At 44.2% G+C, this 26204-nt stretch overlaps 1 protein-coding gene across 1 annotated transcript in view; it reads left to right on the top strand.

The window, feature by feature from the left end:
* Nucleotides 1–26204, top strand: part of LOC126484061 (prolactin regulatory element-binding protein) — a 132717-nt gene that overhangs the window by 84882 nt on the left and 21631 nt on the right. Inside the window, exon 5 of the mRNA XM_050107420.1 lies at nucleotides 16106–16224. Within this exon, the coding sequence (XP_049963377.1) occupies nucleotides 16106–16224 (119 nt within the window). The remainder of the gene's footprint in view (nucleotides 1–16105; nucleotides 16225–26204) is intronic.

The following is a 26204-nucleotide window of genomic DNA, read 5'->3' as shown; positions in this document are numbered from 1 at the left end:
ACCGAAGTGACAATATTTGAGTATCTGGTGGAGTTCGTGCTTATGTCCTAAACTCAGTCTGTAGTGAAACAGTGCCCCTTCAAACCCCTCTTGAAGCCATGACTGTCAGAATAAGGACGGCACAGGAAATAACTGTCTGCAATGTATATCTTCCTCCAGATGGTGCAGTACCCCTGAATGTATTAGCTGCACTGATTAATCAACTCCCTAAACCTTTCCTACTTTTGGGAGATTTTTAATGCCCTAACCGCTTATGGGGTGGCACGATGCTTACTGGCCAAGTCAGAGATATCAGAACTTTACTGTCTCAGTTCAACCTCTGCCTCTTAAATACTATGGCAGCTACACATTTCAGTGTGGCCCATGGTTGTTACTCAACCAATGATTTATCAATCTGCAGCCCAGTACTTCTCCCATCTATCCACTAGAGAGCACATGATGACCTGTGTGGTAGTGACCTTTTTACCCATCTTCCTGTCACTGCCCTGGCGTCAGGCACACGGACGCCTGTCCAGATGGGCTTTAAACGAGGCAGACTGGGAAATTTTCACCTCTGCAGTCACCGTTGATTGTCCCCCACATGGTAACATCGATGTGATGGTTGAGCAGGTGACTACAACAATCATTATTGTGGCAGTAAACGTGATTCTTCACTCTTCAGGGTGCCCTCGGCGAAAGGCAATCCCTCAGTGGTCGCCGGAAGTCGCTGAGGTAATTACGGAGAGCTGGTGAGCTCTACAGTGGCATAAGTGGCACCCTTCCCTGGAGCACCTCATAGCCTTGAAGCTTCTACGTGCCTGCGTTTGCCAGCTTATCAGAAGACGGAAGCAGGGGTGTTCGGAGAGATACGTCTCGACCATTGAGTGCCATACGTCACCTTCCCAACTCTGGACAAAGATCAGATGTCTTTTTGGGTACCAGACCCCAACAGGTGTCCCTGCCATTAACATAAATCGCGTGTGATCTACCAACGTAAATGCGATTGCTGAACACTTTGCTGAGCACTGTGCTCGAGCCTCTGCATCGGAGAACTATCCCACAGTCTTTTGCACCCTCAAACTGCAGATGGATAGGAATGCCCTTTCATTCGCTACACGCCACTGTAAGCCCTATAACACCCCATTTACAGAGTGGGAGCTCCTCAGTGCCCTTGCACATAGCCCTGACACAGCCCCTGGGCCAGATCAGATCCACAGTCAGATGATTAAACATCTCTCATCTGACTACAAGTGACATCTCCTCGCCACCTTCAATCAGATCTGGTGTGATGGCATCTTTCCATCACAATGGCAGGAGAGCACCATCATTCTGATGCTTAAACCTTGTAAAAACTCGCTTGATGTGGGTAGCCATCAGCCCATCAGCCTCACCAATGTTCTTTGTAAGCTGCTGAAATGTTTGGTGTGTCGGCGGTTGGGTTGGATCCAGGAGTCACGTGGCCTACTGACACCATGTCAGGGTGGCTTCCACCAATGTCACTCTACCACTGATAATCTTGTGTCCCTTGAGTCTGCCATCTGAACAGCCTTTTCCAGATGCCAACACCTGGTTGCCATCTTTTTTTTTTTTATTTATGAAAAGCGTATGACACAACCTGGCGTCATTATATCCTTGCTACATTATACGAGTGGAGTCTCCAAGGCCCACTCCCGATTTTTATTCAAAATTTCATGTTGCTTTGTACTTTCCATGTCCGAGTTGTTGCCTCCCATAGTTCGCCCCATATCGAGGAGAATGGCATCCCACAGGGCTCCGTATTGAGTGTATCTCTATTTTTAGTGGCCATTAATGGTCTAGCAGCAGCTATAGGGCCGTCGGTCTCACCTTCTCTGTACGCAGATGACTTCTGCATTTTGTACTGCTCCAACAGCACCGGTGTTGCTGGGGGACAGCTATAAGGAGCCATCCAGAAGGCACAGTTGTGGGCTCTAGCATACGGTTTCCAGTTTTCAGTCGCAAAGTCGTGTGTTATGCACTTCTGTCTGCATCGTATCGATCATCCTGAACCAGAACCTATCTAAATGATGACCCACTCACTGTAGTGGAGAAATATTGATTCTTAGGACTGGCTTTTGATGCCCGATTGACTTGGCTTCCTTACCATTAGCTTAAGCAGAAGTGCTGGCAGCACCTTAATGCTCTCCGCTGCCTGAGCAACACCAACTCAGGTGCAGATTGCTCTATGCTGCTGCAGCTCTACAGAGACTTTGTTCAATCCCGCCTTGAGTATGGGAGTCTGGTTTATGGTTTGGTGGCACCTTCAGCTTTGCGTTTACTCGACCCAGTGCACCACTTTGGCATTTGCCAATCGACAGGAGTTTTTAGGATGAGTCCAGTGACCAGCGTCCTGGTGGAGGCTGGAGTCCCTCCATTGCAGGTAAGGCGTGCACAATTGCTCTCCAGTTACATTGCTTATTTTCGTAGTTCTCCTGCGCGTCCGAATTACCATCTCCTTTTCCTGCCCATCGCGGTTCATCTCCCTCATCGGTGGCCCAGGTCAGGGCTTACAATTGCAGTTCATGTGCGATCCCTTCTATCCAAACAGGAGTCCTTGCCTTCACCACCTGTACTTGAGGTTCATTCATGGACACCTCCATGGTGCACACCTAAGCAGTGGCTTCGCCTGGACCTTCCATATGGTTCTAGGGACTCAGTTAACCCTGCGACTCTCTGCTGTCACTTCCTCTTGATTCTCGACATTACCAGGGCCATGAAGTGGTTTACAGCGATGGCTTGATGGCTGATGGTCACATTGGCTTTGCCTATGTCCATGGAGGACATATAGAACAGCACTCCTTATGAGATGGCTGCAGTGTTTTCACTGCCGAGCTGGTGGCTGTATCTCGTGCTCTGTAGCACGTCCATTCATGCCCTGGGGAGTTGTTTCTTCTGTGGACTGACTCCTTGAGCAGTCTACAAGCTATCGACCAGTGCTTCCCTCATCATCCTTTGGTAGTGACCATCCAGGTGTCCATCTGTGTCCCACAACGGTCCAGTTGTTCAGTGGGGTTTGTCTGGCCCCAGGTCACATCGGAATCCCAGGCAACGAACTTGCCGACAGGCTGGCCAAACAAGCTATGCAGAGACCGCTTGTGGAGATCAGCTTCTCTGAAGCTGACCTGTGTTCAGTATTACGCCACAAGGTTTTGTGCATGTCGGAGATGGAGTGGCATAACATCAGTACGCACAACAAGCTGCGTGCTATTAAGGAAACTACGAATGTGTGGAAGACCTCCATGCATGCCTCTCACAGGGGCACTGTGGTTCTCTGTCAGCTCCGCATTGGCCATACGTTGGCTGACACACAGTTACCTCCTGCGTCGCGAGGACCCACCTCGGTGTTGAATGATAGTCATCCGTCTCTTGCTGGACTGCCCACTTTTAGCCACTCTGCGGTGGACTTTTAACTTTCCTAGCACCCTACCTTTCATGTTGGGCGACAGTGCCTCAACAGCAGCTTTAGTTTTACATTTTATTTGTGAGGGTGAGTTTTATCATTTGCTCTAAGTTTTAGCACATGTACTTTGTTTCTGTGTGTCCTCCACCTTAGTGCTTTGAGGGTGGAGGTTTTAATGTGTTGCCGACTGGCTGGCTTTTCCTTTTTATCCTCGTGGTCAGCCAGCCATGGTAACCTGCTTTCTTGTTTTAACTACTTATTCCTGTTTCTTGTGTCTTCGTGGTTTTCTTGTTCCCTTTTGTTCATTTAAGTGTTTGTTGCCTTTCAGTGATAGTTGTGGTTTCTCCTATCATTCTGTTTTGTGTTGTAAGTCTCATTGTCTCATTCTCACCCTTATGGAATTGTTTCCTTTGGAACAAGGGACCAATAGCCTCATAGTTTGGTCCCTTCTCCCCCTCTTTTAAACCAACCAACCAGCAGCATAGTTAACCCCATCCTTAAGCCCAGGAAGAACCCAACATCTCTCGAAAGCTCCCGACTAGTTATCCTGACCATTGTAAACTGCTAGAGAGGCTGATTAGCTTCCGATTATGTTGGGTACTCGAATCTCTGGGCCTTTTGTCCCCATATCAGTGTGGTTTCTGGAAAGGACAATCTACAACTGACCATTTACTCAGCCTGGAAACAGCTATCCCGCAGCCTTTTACTAACGGCCAACACCTTGTCACAGTCTTCTTTGACCTATGTAAGACATACGACATGGTGCTGTCACATTTTAGTTACCCTACATAACTGGGGCTTTCACAACCCTCTTCCAACTTTTACCACTGAGTTTTTATCCCACATGCTCTTTTGGGTTTGAGTTGACATTTCACTCAGCACAACGTCTATGATTTTTGCATGTGTTGCAGCTCCCACTTGGTAGTATTCGCTGAATGCCAGCTTCAAGGTGCCATCCGATGATCCTTTGCTTTGGCCCTTTCCTATGGCTTCCAGTTTTCTCCCGCCACAATTGTAGGTTATGCATTTTTGTCATCGACCCTCAGTACACCCTGATCTGGAACTTTATTTAGGTGACTAATGCCTAGATGTTGTAGCCCCATTCCGTTTCTTGAGTCATCGTCTTTATAAAAAGCTGACATGGCTGTCCCATATTCACCTAAATGCATGTGGAAGCTTAATGTTCTCCACCTCCTGGCCCTCACATGTAGGGGTGCAGACAGTGCTACTCTTCTCCATCTTCACCATGCTGTGGTTTTGTCCAGACTAGATTATGGTTGTCAGGTTTATGGCTCAGTGGCTCATTCCACTCTGAAACTGCTTGACCCTGTTCATTGTTATGGGATGCATTTGGCTATCAGTACCTCACACACTAGTCTCATTGATAGTCTCCTTTCAGAAGCAGGGATTCCCCCTCTGCCAATATGGTGTAGCCAGCTTGTTGTTTCTTATGCAATCACCATTCAACAATTCCCTGACCAGCCTGTGTACCCCATCCTCCTTGCAAACGATGCATGTCACCCTCCTGATACCTGCCCGTGGGTGGGATTGCCGGTTGGAATACATCTCACTTCCCTCTGTTTGGATCTCCATCACTGGGAAGTGGCCCTTGCTGTGGTCTCTGAAAAGAGCCCATGATTGAAGTGGGTGGCATCAGGGCAGTTGCTTTGCATATGAAATTTATGTATCAAGCTTCGAAAATCTGGCCATTCTTGACGGGCTGTCTCTGTGAGTGGTAACAGATCATTGAATGCTGCTTCTTATGACCCTGCGACCTTCTGTTCACTGCTCTGGGAGGAGGGCCAGGCTCGCTGGCTTGGGGTGAACCCCTTTCCCCACTACCTGGTCGGTACTAGGATGGATTGGGACATATTCACCATCACAAAACTTACTTTTTTTCGAAATAGTGAAGACAAGTTTGAGAAAGTGGAGTCTCTCAGCAAGATGCGGTCGGGTTCTGTGTTGATCCAAATTTCTTCTGCCTCCCAATCTGCAGCTCTGAATGCTTCTGATTATCTTGGTGATGTTCCAGTGTCCATTGCACCTTACCAGTCTTTGAAAGACAAGATCCGTATGAAAAATCACACCCTGGACCATATTCAAACTGATGAGGAACTCTGGGCCAACGTGGAACAACAGAACATTCAATTTGTTCAGTGTGTACAGAAAGGTCGTAAGGATAATCACACTGATACAGGCACCTTTATTCTGGCATTTGAGGGAGATACCCTCCCAGAGAAGGTCAAGGTTATGTGTTATCAGTGTGAAGTGAAGCTGCACGTCCCACCACCTGTGAGGTGCTTTCAGCATTTGCATTTCGAGCACATGTCTTCCCAATGTATGGTGGACCCTCTACGTGTTCTGCCACCCATGTGTGTTAATTGTCATGACTGTCATTCTCCATGCTCAGCAGATGGCCTGGCTTATAAGGAAGAAAAGAAGATACAACAGTATAAGTCTATGGATCAATTGTCTTACACTGAGGCTCCTCAGAAATTTGACAGACTTCATCCTGTGTTGACAACTTCAACTTTTTCCTCTGTTACATCCTTTCCTCCTCCTCCTCCTCCTCCTCCTTTCTTACCCCAATCTCATCCTCCTCTCCTTTCCCCTTCCCTCCAGTTCCCACACCCTCCCCTCAGGGTACCACTCCCCCTTCCTGGCCGAAGAAGTGCTCCCCTTCTTTGACATCCCACCAGTGATGAGACGCTCTCTCAGGATCCCTCCTCCCCCCCCCCCCCCACCCCAGTGTCTTTCAGGCCAGCAGCCTGCTGTCTCAGCCATGAGACATAGTCTGTGCGCCCCAAGGTCACCCACTCTCTTCCTGTTCTGGATCTTGCAGAAGACAAGGCCCCCCAGTGCACCCAGATCAGATGTGCCAAGGCACCATCTACCCCCACTCTGCCCCCCCCCCCCCCACCTGCTCCTCAACCTGAGTCTGCCAAGTTATTTATGGATGTCATCCCGTCCTTGTTGGTGATGGTGGTTACCTGGTGGCACGATGGGCTCCAGCTCATTCGCCTGCCATTTGAATACCCACTCCATGCTTATTCAGTAGAATTGTAATCCAGAGTTCCAATCCCTTATTGCATTTTGTCTTTTACTCGGCAGCTTGTGTCGTTCTCCAGGAATCTCATTTTACTCATGTTCATTCACCGACCCTTGTGGGTTCCGTGCTTTCTGTCAGAACTGGGTCAGTCCTTTGAGGGCTTTCAGTGATGTCTGCATGTTGGTGTGTATAGATGTTGTTAGTACATGGATCCCACTTCATACCCCATTGGAAACAGTTGCCTTCCAGCTTGATTAAGACTCTGCGGAGTAGTTTGCAATCTTTATCTCCCTCCTGACAGGCCACCTACATCTGGTGCCCTAACTACCCTCCTTCAGCAACTCTGCCTTCCCTCCTTCCTTCTTAGGGATTTTAGTGCCCATCATCTTCTGTGGGACCATGCTTTTTCACCTAGTCGAGGGCTCCTCATTGACCATTTTATTGCAGACCACAACCTATGCCTTCTTAATGATGGTTCCCCTACTCATTTTAGTGCTGCATTTCTGTGGTGGAGCCCGGCCATTGCCACCGCTATCCATGATCAGCATCACACCTTACAACGTCTTAGGTAGCCCACATCCTCCGCCAGTCTTATTACCTTTAAATGTCTTTGCACCAAAGCCCATTACTTAATCAAACAGATCAAACATGTGTGTTGGAAATTCTTTGTCACCTGTCTTGGTTCTTCTGTCCCTTCATCAAGGGTGTGGGCTACACTCTGCATGCTCTAAGGTTGTCAACAGCAGTCTTTCATTGTGGGCCTTGCTTTTGCAGGTGGCCTTTGTCAGATCTATCAGTTCTCGTGGAACACATCGCAGCCCATTTTGCGACAGCTTTGACAGCAGCTGCCTTCCTCTCCGTAAACAGCAGGCAGAAGCTTCGTGCTTATATTTTACCCCTTGTCAGGCAGACTCCTACAACAAACCTTTTACTGAATGGGAGCTTCTTCTGGCCCTCTCTTCTTCCCATGATTCAGCTCCTTGCTCTGATTCCATCCATAACCAATTGCTTCAACACCTCAATCCTCCATAGTGACAGTATCTCCTCCTGGTGTTTAACCGTATTTGGTTACAAGGCATTTTCCCCTCCCAATATACCGAGCGAGGTGGCGCAGTGGTTAGCACACTGGACTCGCATTCGGGAGGACGACGGTTCAATCCCGTCTCCGGCCATCCTGATTTAGGTTTTCCGTGATTTCCCTAAATTGTTTCAGGCAAATGCCGGGATGATTCCTTTGAAAGGGCACGGCCGATTTCCTTCCCAATCCTTCCCTAACCCGAGCATGCGCTCTGTCTCTAATGACCTCGTTGTCGACGGGACGTTAAACACTAACCACCACCACCACCACCCCTCCCAATAGAGAGAAAGTATTGTGGTTCCTGTGCTTAAACCTGGCAAGGATCCGTCATCCCTTGATAGTTGCCAGTCAGTCAGTCAGTCAGTCAGTCAGTCAGTCAGTCAGTCTCGCCAATGTCCCCTGTAAGTCACTAGAATGAATGGTGGCTCATTGGATCAATTGGATCCTTGAGTCTCACAGCCCTATATCTCCTTACCAGTGTGGCTTTGGTGGGATGGACAGTCTCCGATCAATCATCTGCTTCAATTGGAAACTGCAGTTTGGCTGGCCTTTTCTCAGGACCGCCATCTTGTTGCAGTCTTCTTCAATCTTCGTATTGGCTACAATACAGCTTTGTAGCACCACATCCTCCTTACACTACCTGAATACAGTCTTTGGGGGCCCCCCCTCCCAATTTTTATTCACCAGTTCCTGCCTACTGGACACTCAGTCTGGGTTGGCGTTTTCTCAGCTCTCTGCAGACTCAGGAGAAAGGCATTCCACAGGGCTCTTTGTTAAGTGTCCTTTTTCTCATAGCTATTAATGGACTTGTGGCCTCTGCCGGACTGTTGGTCACCTCTGCTCTATATGTGGATGATTTTTGTTTTTGAGCTAGCCCCCACTTGGTGACTTCTGTGGAACAACAGCTCCAGGGTGCCATCCAGTGCACTTCCACGTGGACAGTCTGACACAATTTTCAATTCTCTCCCCTTAGGTTCAGGGTGGTGCATTTCTGTCACTGTACTATGGTCTGGCCTGATCTGGAGCTCTACCCTGACATCCAAAACCTCACCATGGTCCCCCAGTTCCATTTCCTGGGTTTTCATTTTGACAGCAAGCTTACTTGGTTGCCCTGTATCCATCATCTGAAGGTTGTTATTTTCATAAACTCTTATGTTCTTCGCTTCCTTGCCCACACCTCTTGGGGAGCATATCGTTCAACCCTTCTCCACCTATAAACGACATTAGTTTTGTCTCATGTGGGCTATGGTTGTCAAGTTCATGGGTCAGCCGACACTTCCACACTGCACCTCTTGGACCCAGCTCACCATCATGGTATCTGTTTAGCCTCCGGTGCCTTTCACGTTAGCCGTGTCAATAGTCTTCTGGTTGACACTGGCATCCCTCCCCTTTCAACTTGGCGGTCTCAGCTCCTTGTTTCCTATGCCACCACTATCCACCCTTCCCCTGCTCACCCCCTCCTGTTCTATGCTTTTCGCGGCTTTGGACCTTCGCTCACCCACTGCCTGCCCTTGGGTGGGTTTACTCGTTGGGCTTCACCTTGCTTCTCTCCATCACGACTTCCATCTCCCCTCCTTGTCCTCTTCCCCATGTTCTTCCTGACCCCCCGCCCCTTCCTCTTGGTTAGTTCATTGGCTCCAGAGTCAGATGGATTTCTGGGGTCTGAAAGCCTCCATAACTCCAGTGGTGTTCTGTTGTTTGTTCCGGACACTCTTATTAGAGTTTCAAGATGCCATTGTTTTTTACACCAACTGCTCCAAATCCTCTGACCATGTGGGATATGCCTTCATGTTTTCTGTTAGCATGGAACACCATCTCTTGCCTGCCATGTGTTGGGTGTTTACTGCGGTGTTGGTGACCATCTATCACACCTGTGCTTCATTAAACAGTCCCCACTCTCTGGAGTTGTGTTATGTATGGACTCAATGAGTGATCTTCAGGCTATTGCTTGGAGTTTTTCCCACCACACCCTAGTCTCTGCCATCCACAGCCTTTTTGATGATCTTGGTGATGCTGCTTTTTTGGTTGATATCCTTTGGATTCCTGGCTTCTTAGGTATCCCAGATAATGAATTTGTTGATTGCCTGGCTTTGGGAGAAGGGGTATTTCTGCCACCTACCACCTATTGTCTGTGACCCCTCCAGTGGTAGATTTGTGGCCTTACATCAAACCCCTTTTGCTAAATCATGGGCTGACTCATGGGAGGCCACCCCCAGTCACATAGACTTTGTGCCATCAGGGAGGTTCCCAACATGTGGCGTTTTTCCCTCTGCCTCTCCCGGGGGGAATGTACCATCCTCTGCCGTCTTTGTATTGGTCATACTAGACTGACCCATGATTTTTTACTCTGCAGTGAGCTGCTCCACCTTTGTAGTTGTGGAGTTGCTGGGCTTCTCTTGCAGTGATCCATATTTTACTGGACTGCCCCTGCCTTTTGGCCCTTCACACTAAATATGACCACCCACCTTCCTTGTCCCGGATGTTAGCAGACAACTCTCGCATGGTTACGTCTGTCCTCAGTTTTGTTTGCAAAAGTGATTTGTTCTCTCAGGTATAAGCTCTTCAATTTTCCTGTGGAATTTGAGCCTGCATTTAGTGTAGGCATTGGTTATGGATGCCTTGGCCTTGTCTCCACACTGGTCAGGGTTCTCCCCACCTTTTCCCTACATTTTGTCTGGTCTGACTCTGAGGAAGGAAGTAGTATTCTGCTGTATGTGAGCACATTAGCATTTTGGACAAGAATTTTTGTAGGTATGGCTACCAAGAAAGCATGCATGGCAAATTCTGTCCCATTCATGCTCCAGCTGCAATGGCGTATGAAGTTGTACATCAAGGAGAAACTGAATGGCTTTAGTTAATGAACAATGAACTGTATTTTTTGTTAAAGCTACACTTTCTTTCAGCAACTCAGGCCAGATGTAATGACTCTCATTCATTAGCAAATAGGGCACATTTCACAGGAAGTTTACTGTTCTGATGAGAATCGAGCAAGATGATACAGTAGCAAATAATTTAGGCTTGCAGTCAAGTGGATTGAGGTTCTGATCCCCATCTAACCATCCAGATTTACATACTTCTTGGTTTCCTTGGTGAAATATAGAATCTTGAGGGAATAGAAGGTAACTTTGTTTATTCTCATATACCGGAAAGATGAACAAATGTTGTATGATAATTACAGTGGGGTAAGCCTGCTAATTGTTGGATATGAATTATATTGGAATGTCAGTTCAGCTTTCCAAGATTGTAAACAAAATATAATGCCTATTCCTTGCCACATCCTAAACGAAATGGACAAGTTTGGCCACTGAATGCACATAAAAATTATATTGTGCAGGCAACCGTAAATATGATTGAAACAAACTAAAGCTAACCTTCTGACAAAGAAAAAATGTCAGGTTATGCTGCACTGTGATGATGCAATCAGTTCAGGATTTCTTTCTCAGTGGAATAATAGTTCTAAAATACAGGAGAGGCTCCATTTTAAAGGTGTATTGTGTAATTCTTTCAGCAATTATGCTTCTGTTATAAAACTGTTCCATAACAGAAAATTTTATGTCATCTAACCCACTGTGACATCACTAACAAATTTAAACTCTGTTTCAGTAGCTTCCCCTTTGTTGTGTCTGTTCCTGTCTGGTAACTTATTGCATTTTCCACATGCAATCAGGTCTTTGTTATACAGGACTCCATATTACATTGTTGCTGCTACTCAGGTTGCTGATTATGTTTGAGATGCACATGAGGGTTTTACAGGTTAGGCAACTGTCCATCCAGTAACTATAGGAAACCAAAAGTATCAGTTTGACTCAAAGAAATGCTTCCCACATGAGAGGGTATTAAGATCCTACTGGTTAACTGCCGGAGAATTCACAACAAAGTGCCAGAATTTGAAGCATTTCTAAAATGCAGTGCAATTTACATAATACTAGTTACAGAAATATGGCTAAAAAGAGAAATAGACAGCAATGAGATTTTTTTTTAGGAAAATTTAAGTGTATATCAAAAGGATAGGTTAATGGGAAATGGATGTAGTGTACATGTCACAGTAGACAAGAAATTCATATCCACGGAGATATAAATTGAAGCTGCATGTGAGATTGTGTGGGCAAGACTCAATAGCTGAGGTGCCATAAAATTATAATTGGGTCCTTCTTTCAACCATCGTACTCAACTCCTGATGTAAGCAAAAACATTAAAGAGGACATCAGTTTGCTAGTACATAAGGTCCCCAGCCATACTGTGTTAGACGAGATTTTAAACATCTGTTTATCGATTGAAATAAGTACAGTTTTGTTGGTTATTGGTATGACAAGACATCTTGTGAAACATTACTAAATGCTTCTCTGGAAACTACCTAGAACAAATAGTTCAGAATCCCTTTTATGATGAAAGTATATCGGATCTAATGGCAACAAACAGACCTGACCTCTTTGAAGATGTCCATACTGAAATTAGTATCAGTGACCAGGAGGCAGTTGTAACAACAATTACCAAAGTTCAAATTGCAACTGAAATGAGTAGTAAGATGTAGGTGTTCAGTAATCTATTTACAGAAAACATGAAGAAATTCTAGTCTTACGTGAAAGCTGGTAGTGGCATCAAACTTAGTGTCCAGTCACTTATGAATGAGAGAGAAACTGAAATTGAGGGTAACAAAGGAAAACTGGAAATGCTTAACTCTGTTTTCAAATGTTCCTTTACAAAGGAAACACAGGAGTAATGCCCCAGTTTGATTCTTGTATCATTGCAAAGATGAGTGAAATAGATATTAGTGTCAGTAACCCTGAGGAGCAGCTGAAATTGTTAAAACTGAACATAGCGCAAGGGCCTGAAAGAATACCTACTGGATACTACACTGAATTTGTGGCAGAATTCACCCATCTTTTAACCATAACATACCAAAGATCCTTTGAAGAAAAAATAGTGCCCAGTGGTTGAAGAAAGCACAAGTCACACCCATCTACAAGCAGGGCAGCAGAGATGGTTCATAAAACTGTGTCCATTCATTGTAGTCTAATGAATTATTTAGGAATAAAGGAGATGACTCACCGAAAGGCAGAAGCACTCCGTAGTTGACAGGTACACAAACAGAAGGTACAGAGCTTTGCTTTGTTAGCTTTTGGAATGAAACTCCTTTTTCACACACACACACACACACACACACACACACACACACACACACACACATACACACGCGCGTCTTCACATGCCTGTATCCCTACATTGTGCTCAGTGTTTGTGTTTGTGTGCATGTTTCTCTTACAAGCCTGAGAAAGGAATTTCATTCCAAAAGCTAACAAAGCAAAGCTCTGTACCTTCTGTTTGTGTACCTGTCAACTACGCAGTGCTTCTGCCTTTCGGTGAGTCATCTTGTTTATTCCTAAATAATTCGTTATTCCCAACTAGAATGTTCCATATATTATTATTCATTGTAGACTCTTAGAACATTTTCTGAACTCAGATGCGATGAGGTATCTCAAGCAGAATGACCTCCCCCATACCAGCCTACATGAATTCCAAAAATATCGATCATGTTACACCCAACTTGCGCTTTTCTTACATGACATCTTGGAACGGATCTGGGCAGTCAGATTAGATGCCACATGCAGTATTTCTTGACTACTTAAAAATATTTGAGTCAGTACCACACATATACTTATTATTCAAAGTACAATCATATTGGTTTATCAAGGGACATTTGTGACTAAATTGAGGTTTCTTTGTGGAGAAGTCACAGCATGTTGTCTTGGATGGAGAGACATTGACAGATGTAGGAGTAACTTCAGGTGTGCCAAGAGAAGTATGTTGGGACTCTTAATATGTTCATGTTGTATATTAATGACCTTGCAGACAATATTAATAATAACCCCAGACAATTTACAGATGACACATTTATCTATAATGAAGTACTGTTTGAGCAAAACTGCACAAATGTAGGGTCAGATCTTGATGATATTTCAGAGTGGTGCAAAAATTGGTAACTCACTTTAAATATTCAGGAATGCAAAAAGTGCATTACACAAAATTGGAAAATGTAGTGATCTTATGACAACAATATCAATGAGTCACAGTTGGAATTGTTTAATTCATGCAAATAGCTGGGTGTAACAACTTGTAGCAATATAAATGGAATGGTCACATAAGTGCAGTTGTAGGTAAAGGAGGTGCAGATTGCACTTCATTAGTAGGATAGTACGGAAATACAATCAGTCTACAAAGCAATTTGCATAGAAAACACTTGTGTGACCCATCGTAGGAAATTACTGAAGTGAGTGAACCCATATCAAGTAGGACTAACGGGATATGTTGAACTGGTACATGAAGGGCAGTGTGAATGGTGACGGGTTTATTTGTCCCATGAGAGTGTGTCACAAAGATGCTGGAAAGACTGAACTGGCAGATACTTGAAGGTAGAAGTGGACTATCCCTTATAAGCCTATTTATAAAGGTTCTAGACATGTATGTAAGCATGTACTACAACCCCCACACATCGCTTCCATAGCTTCACGAAGACATGAGCAGACTAATTACAGAAAGCACAGAGGTGTTTAAGTGATTATTCTTTCCGAGTTCCATATGTAAACTGAATGGGAAAAAATCGTAATAACTGAACAAATGAGATGTTTGTTCCCTCTGCCCTGCCCTTCACAGTGATTTGGGGTGCATAGGTGTCATGTAGATGTTCTTTGGTGTATTTTTCATACTACTGCAATAATAATCTTGTGATATTGAGAAGTTTGAGGATGCAAGGATCTGCCAGAATGAGTTTTACTTCTACATGTAGAAAAATGGTTACAAAACTACTAAACATGATCCTCTTTCTGAGTTAACATTGCAGAAATACGTTGCCAGAAAAAAATTAGTACACACTTGTAGAGGCCTCCAACTAACTCAAGACTTATTATTGAAATGGTGCATACGGAGTGCATGAAATGGTGACATTTACAGATTAATAACACAAGTGGTTCTGAGGCACCAGGCATCGAACCGTGTTGTAACGCTCACATTAGTACTTGATGTAGCCTCCACGGGTGGCAATGAAGGCACTGTTTCCGGCATCCAGTCAATCATACAGATGGTGGATACTATCCGGGACTATGTTGTTCCACAACAGCTCAACCTGTTCATGTAGGTCTGTAAGAGTTCTTGGTTGACAAGTCACACAAACCACTTCTCATCCCATCACATCCTACACATGGTCAATTGGAAACCAGTCTGGAGATTGTGCTGACCAGGGAAGTTGCTGCAACTCTTGCAGAACACATTGAGTTTAACGGGCAGTTTATGGGCAAGCATTATCCTTTTGAACAACGCATCACCTTCCTATAACAGCAAAAGAATGGGTCTAACAACATTCTGAACTTACTGAGTGCAGACCATCAGGCCTGGGGTGGGGTCGTGTGTCTTGGATAAATGCACTGTACGAGCCAGCATCCACTAGGTTTATGTCATACACACAAACGACCATCACTTGCATGCAGGCAGAATCTGCTTTCATTGCCAAAGATGAATGTGTGCCATTCTGTCTTACAAGTGATCCTCTGCAGCACCAGTCGGGGCGTACAGGTTGATGCTGCAGCATGAGTGGAAGATGTACTAGAGGTATGCCTATCTGTCATCCCACTGGTAATAACCAGTTTGCAACAGTTCGTGTTGAAACATCTGGACTCACAAGCCCTCTTTTCTGTGCTGTGGTAGCTGTGCAATCTGACACTGGTGCCCTTACAAAATGAGAATCCCGGTGGTCATCTTTGCTGCATGGGTGTTCAGAACCTTGTATATAGGTGTGAGAATGTTCACGTGGCCACCGATACCAGTGTTGTTGCATAAATGACACAGCATGTCGAACTTGTGTGGCAATTCTGCGAAAGAACCATTCCACCACTTGGAAGGTCACGGTTTGACCCCTTTCAAACTTGCTCAGTTGGCTGTAGAAAGAACAATTACGTCTCCATGGTGGCTGCATGTTTGCTTCACACATGTGCACCACACGAGCCTTCTGGCTGTGAGCATCCACCCCAATAGCTGAGTGGTCAGCGTGACAGAACGCTATGCAAAGGGGCCCGGGTTCAATTCCCATCTGGGTCAGAGATTTTTCTCGCTCAGGGACTGGGTGCTGTGTTATCATCATCATCATCATCATCATCATCATCCTGATTGATGTGCAAGTCACCGAAATGGCGTCAACTCAAAAGACTTGCACCAGGCCCTAGCCACATGACATTTTGTTTTGTTTCTGGCTGTGAGCAATCCCTATTAAAGGGTTACACTATGGCCCTCTGGTAGCTATGCCACCAAGCTATCTTTTGGTGAACGACATTGAAACCATTATCAGTACATCTGCTCTGCCCCAGGTGATACATGCCACCATCAGATCAAAATCGGCGTCATCTTTCCACATATCTCTCTCTCTCTCTCTCTCTCTCTCTCTCTCTCTCTCTCTCTCTCTCTCTCTCTCCCTCCCCCCCCCCCCCCCCTTTTCTTTCCAGTGTGTATACAGTATACCTACTAATGTTTTCATGTAATAATGTAAGAGTAACACTTTTTCTGACTCCTGTTGTGTTTCTCTTTCACTCTTTAGGTATTAAGTGTATCGAAAGATGGACTTGCTGTAATTTGGAGTACACAGACAGGAAAGAAGCTGTCTGAACTAAAATGGAATGCACCAGAAAATGTCAAATATCTATACAAGAGATGCAGGTAATAACATTATTGTTTCCTTGTTGTGGCTTCATATTTTCTTGTGGTGTTTCAATGTTTACAAAATTGGTTCATTGTATACATTTGAGTAATTAATAGAGATGTGTACTGTGCTGGGGGGGGGGGGGGGAGGTGGGGGAGAATGCACTGCTGTCACCTTAGCAAATGTCTTGTGATTAGGGTTTAGTGAGGTTTTGTACTGGCATGACAGTTGATTATGATGTAGGGAAAAATTCACAATACCATTGTTTTGTTTTTTATCATGACCACATCTTGAAAACCTGAAGTGTTTATTCCTAGTTTTTGATTTAGAATTTTTTGTTTGGAATGAAATAGTGGGCCTATTTTGAATCTCCAGGAAATCATCTGCAGGAGTGTGGAAAACCACCCCAAAAATCGTGACCAGAGTATTGTTTTGTGTAGCTTATCAGTTTACCTCAAATAAACTAACAACCACAACAACAATGTGTGTTTCATAAAATCATTTATCTTCCAGAAATAAATACATTGTAATGGAATGCTTTATTAAGACAGAATTTTTCACAGTTTTTCCCATTTTCAGTTAACTTTTTATTTCGACATACTTCTAGTACATAGGCTGCAGGATATTTTGCATCTGTGAAGGTTCCAGTTTGATCAATCTGGATAAGCTGTTAGTAATTAGGTTCCATGAAAATGGAAACCATACACACACGGGAAAAAATTGTGTGCACACATGCCCCTCTCCCCATTGTCCATTCACCAGATTTAATGCAGCAACCCTCATGCAGCATTTCCAGCATTGTCAACTTAATTTCTTCTTTTCTATTGGTAGTATTTTTAAAATGCTTCCTGTAGCAAATGCTGCTTAGTGTTCCCTCTGCATTGTTTACTGTATCTTATTCAAAGTCCGGGGAAAAAAAGGAAAATCCTGGCCTAACCTAGCACAAAATAACTATCACACATCTGGCCGTGTACACTTAATTAAATTTGATTTGCAGACTTAAACAGTGACATGTGAAAAGCAAAATTTCCTTGGTTGTTGTTGTGGTCTTCAGTACGGAGACTGGTTTGATGCAGCTCTCCATGCTACTCTATCCTGTGCAAGCTTCTTCATCTCCCAGTACCTACTGCAACCTACATCCTTCTGAATCTGCTTAGTGTATTCATCTCTTGGTCTCCCTCTACGATTTTTACCCTCCACACTGCCCTCCAATGCTAAATTGGTGATCCCTTGATGCCTCAGAACATGTCCTACCAACTGATCCCTTCTTCTAGTCAAGTTGTGCCACAATTTCTCTTCTCCCCAATTCTAGTCAATACCTCCTCATTAGTTATGTGATATACCCATCTAATCTTCAGCATTCTTCTGTAGCACCACATTTCGAAAGCTTCTATTCTCTTCTTGTCCAAACTACTTACCGTCCATGTTTCACTTCCATACATGGCTACACTCCATACAAATACTTTCAGAAACTACTTCTTAACACTTAAATCTATACTCAATGTTAACAAATTTCTCTTCTTCAGAAACGCTTTCCTTGCCATTGCCAGTCTACATTTTATATCCTCTCTACTTTGACCATCATCAGTTATTTTGCTCCCCAATTAGCAAAACTCCTTTACTACTGTAAGTGTCTCATTTCCTAATCTAATTCCCTCAGCATTGCCCGACTTAATTTGACTGCATTCCATTATCCTCATTTTGCTTTTGTTGTTGTTCGTTTTATATCCTCCTTTCAAGACACTGTCCATTCCATTCAGCTGCTCTTCCAGGTCCTTTACTGCCTCTGACAGAATTACAATGTCATCAGTGAATCTGAAAGTTTTTATTTCTTCTCCACGGATTTTAATGCCTACTCCAAATATTTCTTTTGTTTCCATTACTGCTTGCTCTATATACAGATTGAATAACATCGGGGAGAGGCTACAACCCTGTCTCGATCCCTTCCCAACCACTGCTTCCCTTTCATGTCCCTCGACTCTTATAACTGCCTTCTGGTTTCTGTACAAATTGTAGATAGCCTATTTTACCTCTTCCAGCTTCAGAATTCGAAAGAGGGTATTCCAGTCAACATTGTCAAAAGCTTTCTCTAAGTCTACAAATGCTAGAAACGTAGGTTTTCTTTTCCTTAATCTATCTTCTAAGATAAGTCGTAGGGTCATTATTACCTCACGTGTTCCAATATTTTTACGGAATCCAAACTGATCTTCCCCAAGGTCGGCTTCTACCAGTTTTTCCATTCGTCTGTAAAGAATTCACGTTAGTATTTTGCAGCCGTGACTTATTAAACTGATACTTCAGTAATCTTCACATCTGTCAACACCTGCTGTCTTTGGGATTGGAATTATTATATTCTTCTTGAAGTCTGAGGGTATTTCATCTGTCTCATACATCTTGCTCACCAGATGGTAGAGTTTTGTCAGGATGGGCTCTCCCAAGGCTGTCAATAGTTATAATGGAATGTTGTCTACACCCGGGGCCTTGTTTCGACTTAGCTCTTTCAGTGCTCTGTCAAACTCTTCATGCAGTATCATATCTCCCATTTCATCTACATCCTCTTCCATTTCCATAATTTGTCCTCAAGTACATCACCCTTGTATAGACCCTCTACATACTCCTTCCACCTTTCTGCTTTCCCCTCTTTGCTTAGAACTGGGTTTCCATCTGACCTCTTGATATTCTTACAAGTGGTTCTCTTATCTCCAAAGGTCTCTTTAATTTTCCTGTAGGCAGTATCTACCTTAGCCCTAGTGATATATGCCTCTAGATCCTTACATCTGCCCTCTAGCCATCCCTGCATAGCCATTTTGCACTTCCTGTCGATCTCATTTTTGAGACATTTGTATTCCTTTTTGCCTGCTTCATTTACTGCGTTTTTGTATTTTCTCCTTTCATAAATTAAATTCAATATTTCTTCTGTTACCCAAGGATTTCCCTTTTTAAATTTTTTAACCTGTCTGCCCGATTAAGGGATCTGACATTCCACGCTCCGATCCGTAGGACACCAGTTTTCTTCCTCCTGATAAAGATGTCCTCGTGAGTAGTCCCCGCCCGGAGATCCGAATGGGGGACTATTTTACCTCTGGAATACTTTATCCAAGAGGACACCATCATCATTTAACCATACAGTAAAGCTGCATGCCCTCAGGAAAAATTATGGCTGTAGTTTCCCCTTGCTTTCAGCTGTTCGCAGTACCAGCACAGCAAGGCCGTTTTGGTTAGTGTTACAAGGCCAGATCAGTCAATCATCCAGACTGTTGCCCCTGCAACTACTGGAAAGGCTGCTGCCCCTCTTCAGGAACCACACGTTTGTCTGGCCTCTCAACAGATACCCCTCCGTTGTGGTTGTACCTACAATACGGCTATCTGTATCGCTGAGGCACACAACCCCCCTACCAAGGGCAAGGTCCATGGTTGGTATAAAAGGTAAATTCCGTCGAGGAAACTAAAAAATTACGATTTATACCGATATTTGCTGGCCAGTACTTATCTGTAGGAGGCAACATGTGTCGTACTGCTAGTAGACACACAAAAGTGAAAGTAACATACTAACTTTTGGAAGTAACAGTTCCTTTGTCATTTTCTTCCCTTCTGGCATTTTACAAAATCTTAACTTTATGGTCCCCATGTTGGGTTTGACTTGCTACTCCCTCTCCAAATTTTACAGACGTTTAGAAGGTTTTCCAATGCGGCATGTATTTCACCTTTTCTTCCTTTCTCTCTTTGTAAATTTCTTGTCTTTTAAAGGTAGTACACTCAAAACCAAGTGTCATACCATTTCAGTTTTGGATCACACTGTTGATGCCTGAGCTGGAAGCTCCCTGCGCAAGAGGAGGAGTATGTGCGCATCAGAGCTGGGGTGCGGGGACTCTGGGCAACTATTTACTGGCCAGGTAAATGTTGCTGTGGTTGGGTGGTGGCCATAGGGAGAGCCCCAATTCAGAATGGGTGGTACTGTGGTGGAAGATGCACTTTCTTTGGCTGGTGCTCCAAGATGCCAGCAGTCTCTTCATATGGGAAAGGTTATTATAATGCAGAGAGATATGACCCCATGATATTTCCTTCCCTGGCTACACCATGAGAAGAGGAACAAACCAGATGTTTGGGTGTGCTAAATACTTCACCCAATACTTAGTACGTACTCGGATTAATGGAGATACATTCACTGGAATAAAATCATAATTTTGTGTTTTTTTAAAAAAAAAAAAAGTTCGTTATTGATTAAAACTTCCTCTGCTGCCCACTCTATAGCTCTTCTATAGCTCTTCAGGTATGTGATTGTCTAGGTGATATGACTGTGACCATTGTTCCACACAAAACTTTATACATGGGCCAAGGAATCCACTTTCACAGAGAACTTACACTGCAGACAGATGAGGAACTCCAGACTAATGTCAGGTGGCAAGTCAGACAATTTATCAGACATGTACAAAAAGGACCTGAGAACAATCATAAGTACAGAAAGAAGCCTTTATCTTAGCCTTTGAAGGGAATATCCTACTGGAGAAAGTTGAGGTCATGGTGTAGAGGTGTGATGTGTAACTGTATGTCTCACTGGTTATGATATCGAGTGAGGTAATACAGTGGTTAACACACTGGATTCACATTCAGGAGAAGGACAGTTCAAACCCGCATCTAGCCATCCTGATTATGTTTTCCATGATTTCCCTAAATCGGTTCAGGCATATGCCAGGATACTTCCTTTGAAAGGGCATGGCCAACTTCCTTCCCCATCCTTCCCTAATCACATCCACCTTTTTGTGTCAACTTTGTGGAACATCGCCTTCCACATTCGCCAGTTTGCCCAGTTTTCAGGAAAGAACAAAAGGTCCAGGGATACAAATTTATTGACTGTCTGACGTATACTGAGGCACGGAAGAAATATGAATGCTTTCATCTTGTGGATATGACAATAAATTATCCTAACATCACAACCATCACTTCCTTTACCTCTGCCTTCCCCAAACCAGATCTCCTATCGTCCTTCTCGCTTGTGATTCCCTTGCTACCTTCTTCAGGAACTGTTTACTGCATCCGGCCAGAGAAGCATTCTTCTTCTTCGCCGTCTACCAGTGACAGGGCTCCCTCTCCCCGGCAACAACAATGGCTGAAGGAGGCACATCCTGTGAATACCACAGCTGTCTGCTCTGCATCTGTCCATGCACCCAATGCAGATAAACTGTAGAGTGAACCTTGCTCACCAAAGGTTACAAAGGAAAAGAAGAAGAACAAGAACTGGCCCAGATCCCCCATTGCAGTCGGATTCTGAACCAGTGTTTGTGGATATGGTTCCATCCCCCCTGGTGACAGGTGACCCTGTGGCATGACCGGTCCTCCTGGCCCCTTTGCACCTAACCTGGGCCCCGGTCACATGATCATTTAGAGGAAATGTAATGGGTACTACTGTCACCTACCAGAACACCACCACCTTATTTCCTCTTTGTCTGCAGTTTGCATTGCTCTCCACGAAATGAACTTCACTCATGGCCACTCTCCAACGCTCTGTGGTTGTTGTGCATTCTGTCAGAACCAGATATCGGGGGAGGGGACTGTACTTTGGTTCATACGGATGTTGTCAGTGTGTGGTTCGCCTTCGTACCTCGTTGGGGGCAACAGCAGTGCAGGTATAAATGATTTCAGTGATTACCAGTTGCAACATCTACCTACCTCCAGACAGGCCACTTACTTATGTTGATTGACCACATTAATCCAGAAACTCCCCCTTCCTCCTTTTCTCATGCTTGGGACTTCAACACACACCATCCCATCCCATGTGAGGGAGTACCACTTCATTTGGAAAGGGCCTTGCAATTGACCAGCTTCTCACAGATCATGCTCTGTGCCTCCTTAGTGAAGGTTGTCCAACCCGCTTCAGTGCTGCCCTCAGCAGATTTTAGCTATTTATGTAACAGTCTCTTCCCCTAATCTTGTGGCTTCGTTACATCGGTAATTACAGGGCAACCTTTGTGACAGTTACCAAGTTGTTCCCTTGCCACAGCCAGACAGACTACCACATTGAGCACTTCACAGAGCCAACTAGCTCCACTTATGTTTCACTCCCTGTCAAGCTGAATTCTGTAATGCACTCTACACAGGCTGGGAACTGCTTCAGGTTCTTACGTCATCCTGCAACACTGCTCCATCCACTGATTCACTGTTAGATGATCCAACAGCTAAACGTTTCCCAAAGGCAACATCTCCTCAGGTTCTTCAACTGTCTTTGGTCTCACTGTGCCTTCTCTTCACAATGGTGAGATAGTGTAGCTGTCCAAATCCGTAAGCCAAGAACCCAAAATCTCTTGACAGTTACCAGCTGATTAACCTGACCAACATACTCTGTTCACTGCTTGAAAGGATGGTTGCCTGATGGGGTTCTTGAATCTTGGGTCCCCTGTCAGCGTGGTTTCCGGGAGGGACAATCAATAGCCAACCATCTGGCTGGGTTGGAAACAGCAATCTGACAATCTTAGTTGGAAAAACCTTGTTGCAGTCTTTTCTGACCTGCACAGTGTGTAAGACACCATTTGGCATTATCACATTTTGTTCACCATACCATGTTTTATTTGTCAGTTTTTGTACCATCAGTTGTTCCAAGTTAGAGTCGGCACTTCACTCAGCTCCCCACAGGTCAAAGAAAATGGCATCACAAAGGGCTGTGTGTTGAGCGTCACTCTCTTCTTCTTCTTCATCATCATCATCCATGGGCCAGTGACCTTTTTTGGGGCTAACGGTAACTCCTGCATTGTGTGTTGATAATTTTTGCATTTGGTACAGCTGAATGACAGCTCCAAGGTGCCACCGGCGGGCCCCTGCATGTGTTTTTCCCGATGGTTTCTAATTCTCTCCCTCAAAAATCTGGGTCATTCATTTCTGCCATCGTACCACAGTCCATCCTGACCTGGAACTCTGATTAGGTACCCAGCACCTGGACATTGTAATACAGTCCCATTTTTGTGGGCCTCCTTTGTGATGAAAAGCTGACTTTGCTGCCCTATACCCCTCACCGGAAGATTATCTGCATGCCAAAACTTAATGCTCTCTGCTTCCTTGCCCATGTCTTATAGTACAAATAGTGGTACTCTTATCCATTTGTACTGGGCACTACTTTTGTTCTGACTGAACTATGATTGTCAAATTCATGGCTCGCTGGCTTCTTCAGCATTGAACTGTTAAGCCCAGTCCACCATATTGGCAAGCAACTGGCCACTGGTGCCTTTCAGACTAGTCCTGTAGACTGACACCTCGCTGAAGTGGGGATCTCCCCTCTACAGATGCAATGGTACCAGCTCTTGGTCTTCTATACAATCGTCATTAAACACTTCCCTGACCATCCCACGTATCCCATTCTCTTTGCATACAAGAGGTGTGATCTCCCAATACTCACCATCAAGTGGTGTTACCGTTTGGAATGTGCCTCACTTCCATCTTCCAAGATCTCCATCTCCTTTCCCTAGACTGTACTTACCACCTTTTCTAATGCATTCTCCATTGCATGGTGCACAGGCCACAAATTATGACCAATCTCTTCTGAGGTCCTAAAGGGTTGATTGCCCCCATGACCTTTCAGCATCTATTCCATCCAGTTCATCAAGATTTCCAGGGTGCTCCCATTCTTTACACAGACAGCTGTAAAATTGTATATCAGATGGGGTATGCTTTTTCATCTCCTGATAGTATGGAATGCCATTTACTTCTGGGAACTTGCAGTGATTAGTCAGAGCTGACAGCATTAGCAGAACCCTCCATTTTATTAAACAAGCCCTCTTTGACCATGTTTTAAAATGTAAGAACTTAGTGAGCTGTCTTCAGGCTATTGATGGATGCTATTCTTGCCACCCTTTTTTCTCCACTGGTCATGAACACCTCAGTGACCTTGTCGTGCTGCCTGCTCAGTTGTCTTTCTGTGCGTCCCAAGTCATTTGGGTACCCCAGGAAATAAACTGGCTCATGATTTGGCTAGAGGAGCACTTACTCACTCCCCATTCGCTTTGCCGATCTCAGGCATGGATTTGCGGGTACACATGAGACCTTCGCTCACTTGGAAGTGGAACGACATCTGGTGGTCTACTTCCCCATGTAATAAACTCCACACAATTGAGAAAACTATTGCAGCATGGCAGTCTCCCTCTCCACGATCATATGTTGTCTCCAATCAGTTATGGCAGGTTAACCCATAGTTTTATTTTGTGTAATGAGCCATTCCCACATTGTGGTTGTGGACTCTTACAGGCAGTAGCTCATATTGTGGCAGAATGCCCCCTCCTTTAGACCCTCCACACTAAGTATGGAATTCAGAATACATTTCCCCTACTATTGGCAGATGATTCATGGGTGGTTGACCTTGTTCTTGGTTTTCTCATTAAAGTGGTTTTTATTCTCAGTTACAGTGTTTTAATCTACTTCCAGAGCAAGTACAGGGTGGTTGGGAATGTGGCATCTGCTGCTGCATACTAGATCTGGGGGCTACCTGACCATACCTCCTTGACCAGGCTACTCTTTTATCCCTCTTCTACTCTGTTTTAATTGCCTTTAGATTCTCTTTGCCTCCTGTCTGCCACACCTCATTTCCTGTTCTAAGTGTTGCAGTCTGTTGAATAGTTTATGCACTTGACTGTAATGGATGAGAGGTGGGACAGCTGTGGATGGGACGTTTCCTGTTCCATGCAGAGCCCTGAAGATTCCCACCTATTGACTTCCCCTTCCATTATGTTTTTAGCTTCCTCAGTTTTACAGTTACAAATCTGCCAAATAGATCAGAAAACATTCTCGGTGGATGTTTCTACTTTGAGATGCACCATTCTTGGATGAGTGATGGCCTTGTTGTTTGGTCCCTTATCCTCCTCCTTCTCTCCCAATCAATCAACCAACCTTTTTAACCTGTTGCTGCTCCCCAATGAAGGAACTATTAGTTGCAAAAATAAGATGGTCTGTCAGATTTACTGTCGTTACTGATTTTACCAGTATAAATAGTGTTCTTGACTCCACAAGTAAAAGATATCATTAATACTGATTTTCAAAGCATCATACAGTCAAAAAGATTTTTTGATATTTGCACCAACTGTAAGAAAACACACACTCGACTGTACAAATGATGATATGCCATAAGGTAAACACTTGCTCACATAATCATGTAAACATAAACAAATACACACTAGGGAAAATACACACACAATTTGACTCTGAACAGCATCAGTCAAATTGACTGTGTTCTTACAGTCCTCTGGCTTTGTGTTTTGTGGCCCATTAAGTATATCTATTACTTGCACATAGCACTCATTTACAGTACTTTTTACTGGTGCTTCCAACAGTTTTCAATGTACTTCCTCCTTCCTCAGACTCGAAAATAAAATCCTTTGAGTGGGAACCAACCTTGCATATTTGTCTGCATTAAAAACAATACCCAAAATGTACCTACTAGAACTGTATACGCAATGGTGACACCTCCACTAATCAACCCTAATGTCATTTGAAAATTAACAACTTTATACTAGCTCCAACGGGCTCTGTTATCATAATACCCCTAACAGAAACTGGGGCCACCCCACACTTCTCACAAATCATATTGAACAAGCTTTCCATGCCCTCTGAGGAATTCTCGGTTTTTGAAAAGTCCATGCCTCGCTGCCATAAGCCAAAACTGTGATACATACTGATTGTAAAGTTTCCTTCTTAGACACTTTGTGTAAGATTGGTGCCCGTATTTGCTTCTATCCAATTTTCATATCTTGCCCATTAGATGAACTGATTGGTACTTAAGCAGTTTTAAATAATCAGATTGATGCCCCCAAGTTAAGCTTCTGCTCAAGTACTTTTTTTTTCCCCAGAATACCTTAATGACAGCCAGCTAGCAAATAAGAAGTTTCATTATTATTTTTACACATTACATTAGCAATCTACAGAGACTTCCACTTCTTCTTCTTCTTCTTCTTTCTCTTCTTCTCTTTCACAGTTATTGGTTCCTTAACTCAGTCCATCAGATAGATTATATAATGGTAAG

The sequence above is a fragment of the Schistocerca serialis genome, chromosome 6, assembly GCF_023864345.2.
Source record: "Schistocerca serialis cubense isolate TAMUIC-IGC-003099 chromosome 6, iqSchSeri2.2, whole genome shotgun sequence".
NCBI classification, from domain to species: Eukaryota; Metazoa; Arthropoda; class Insecta; order Orthoptera; family Acrididae; genus Schistocerca; species Schistocerca serialis.
Note: the sequence above shows the minus strand (reverse complement) of the source record. Positions and strands in the feature narration are given on the sequence as shown.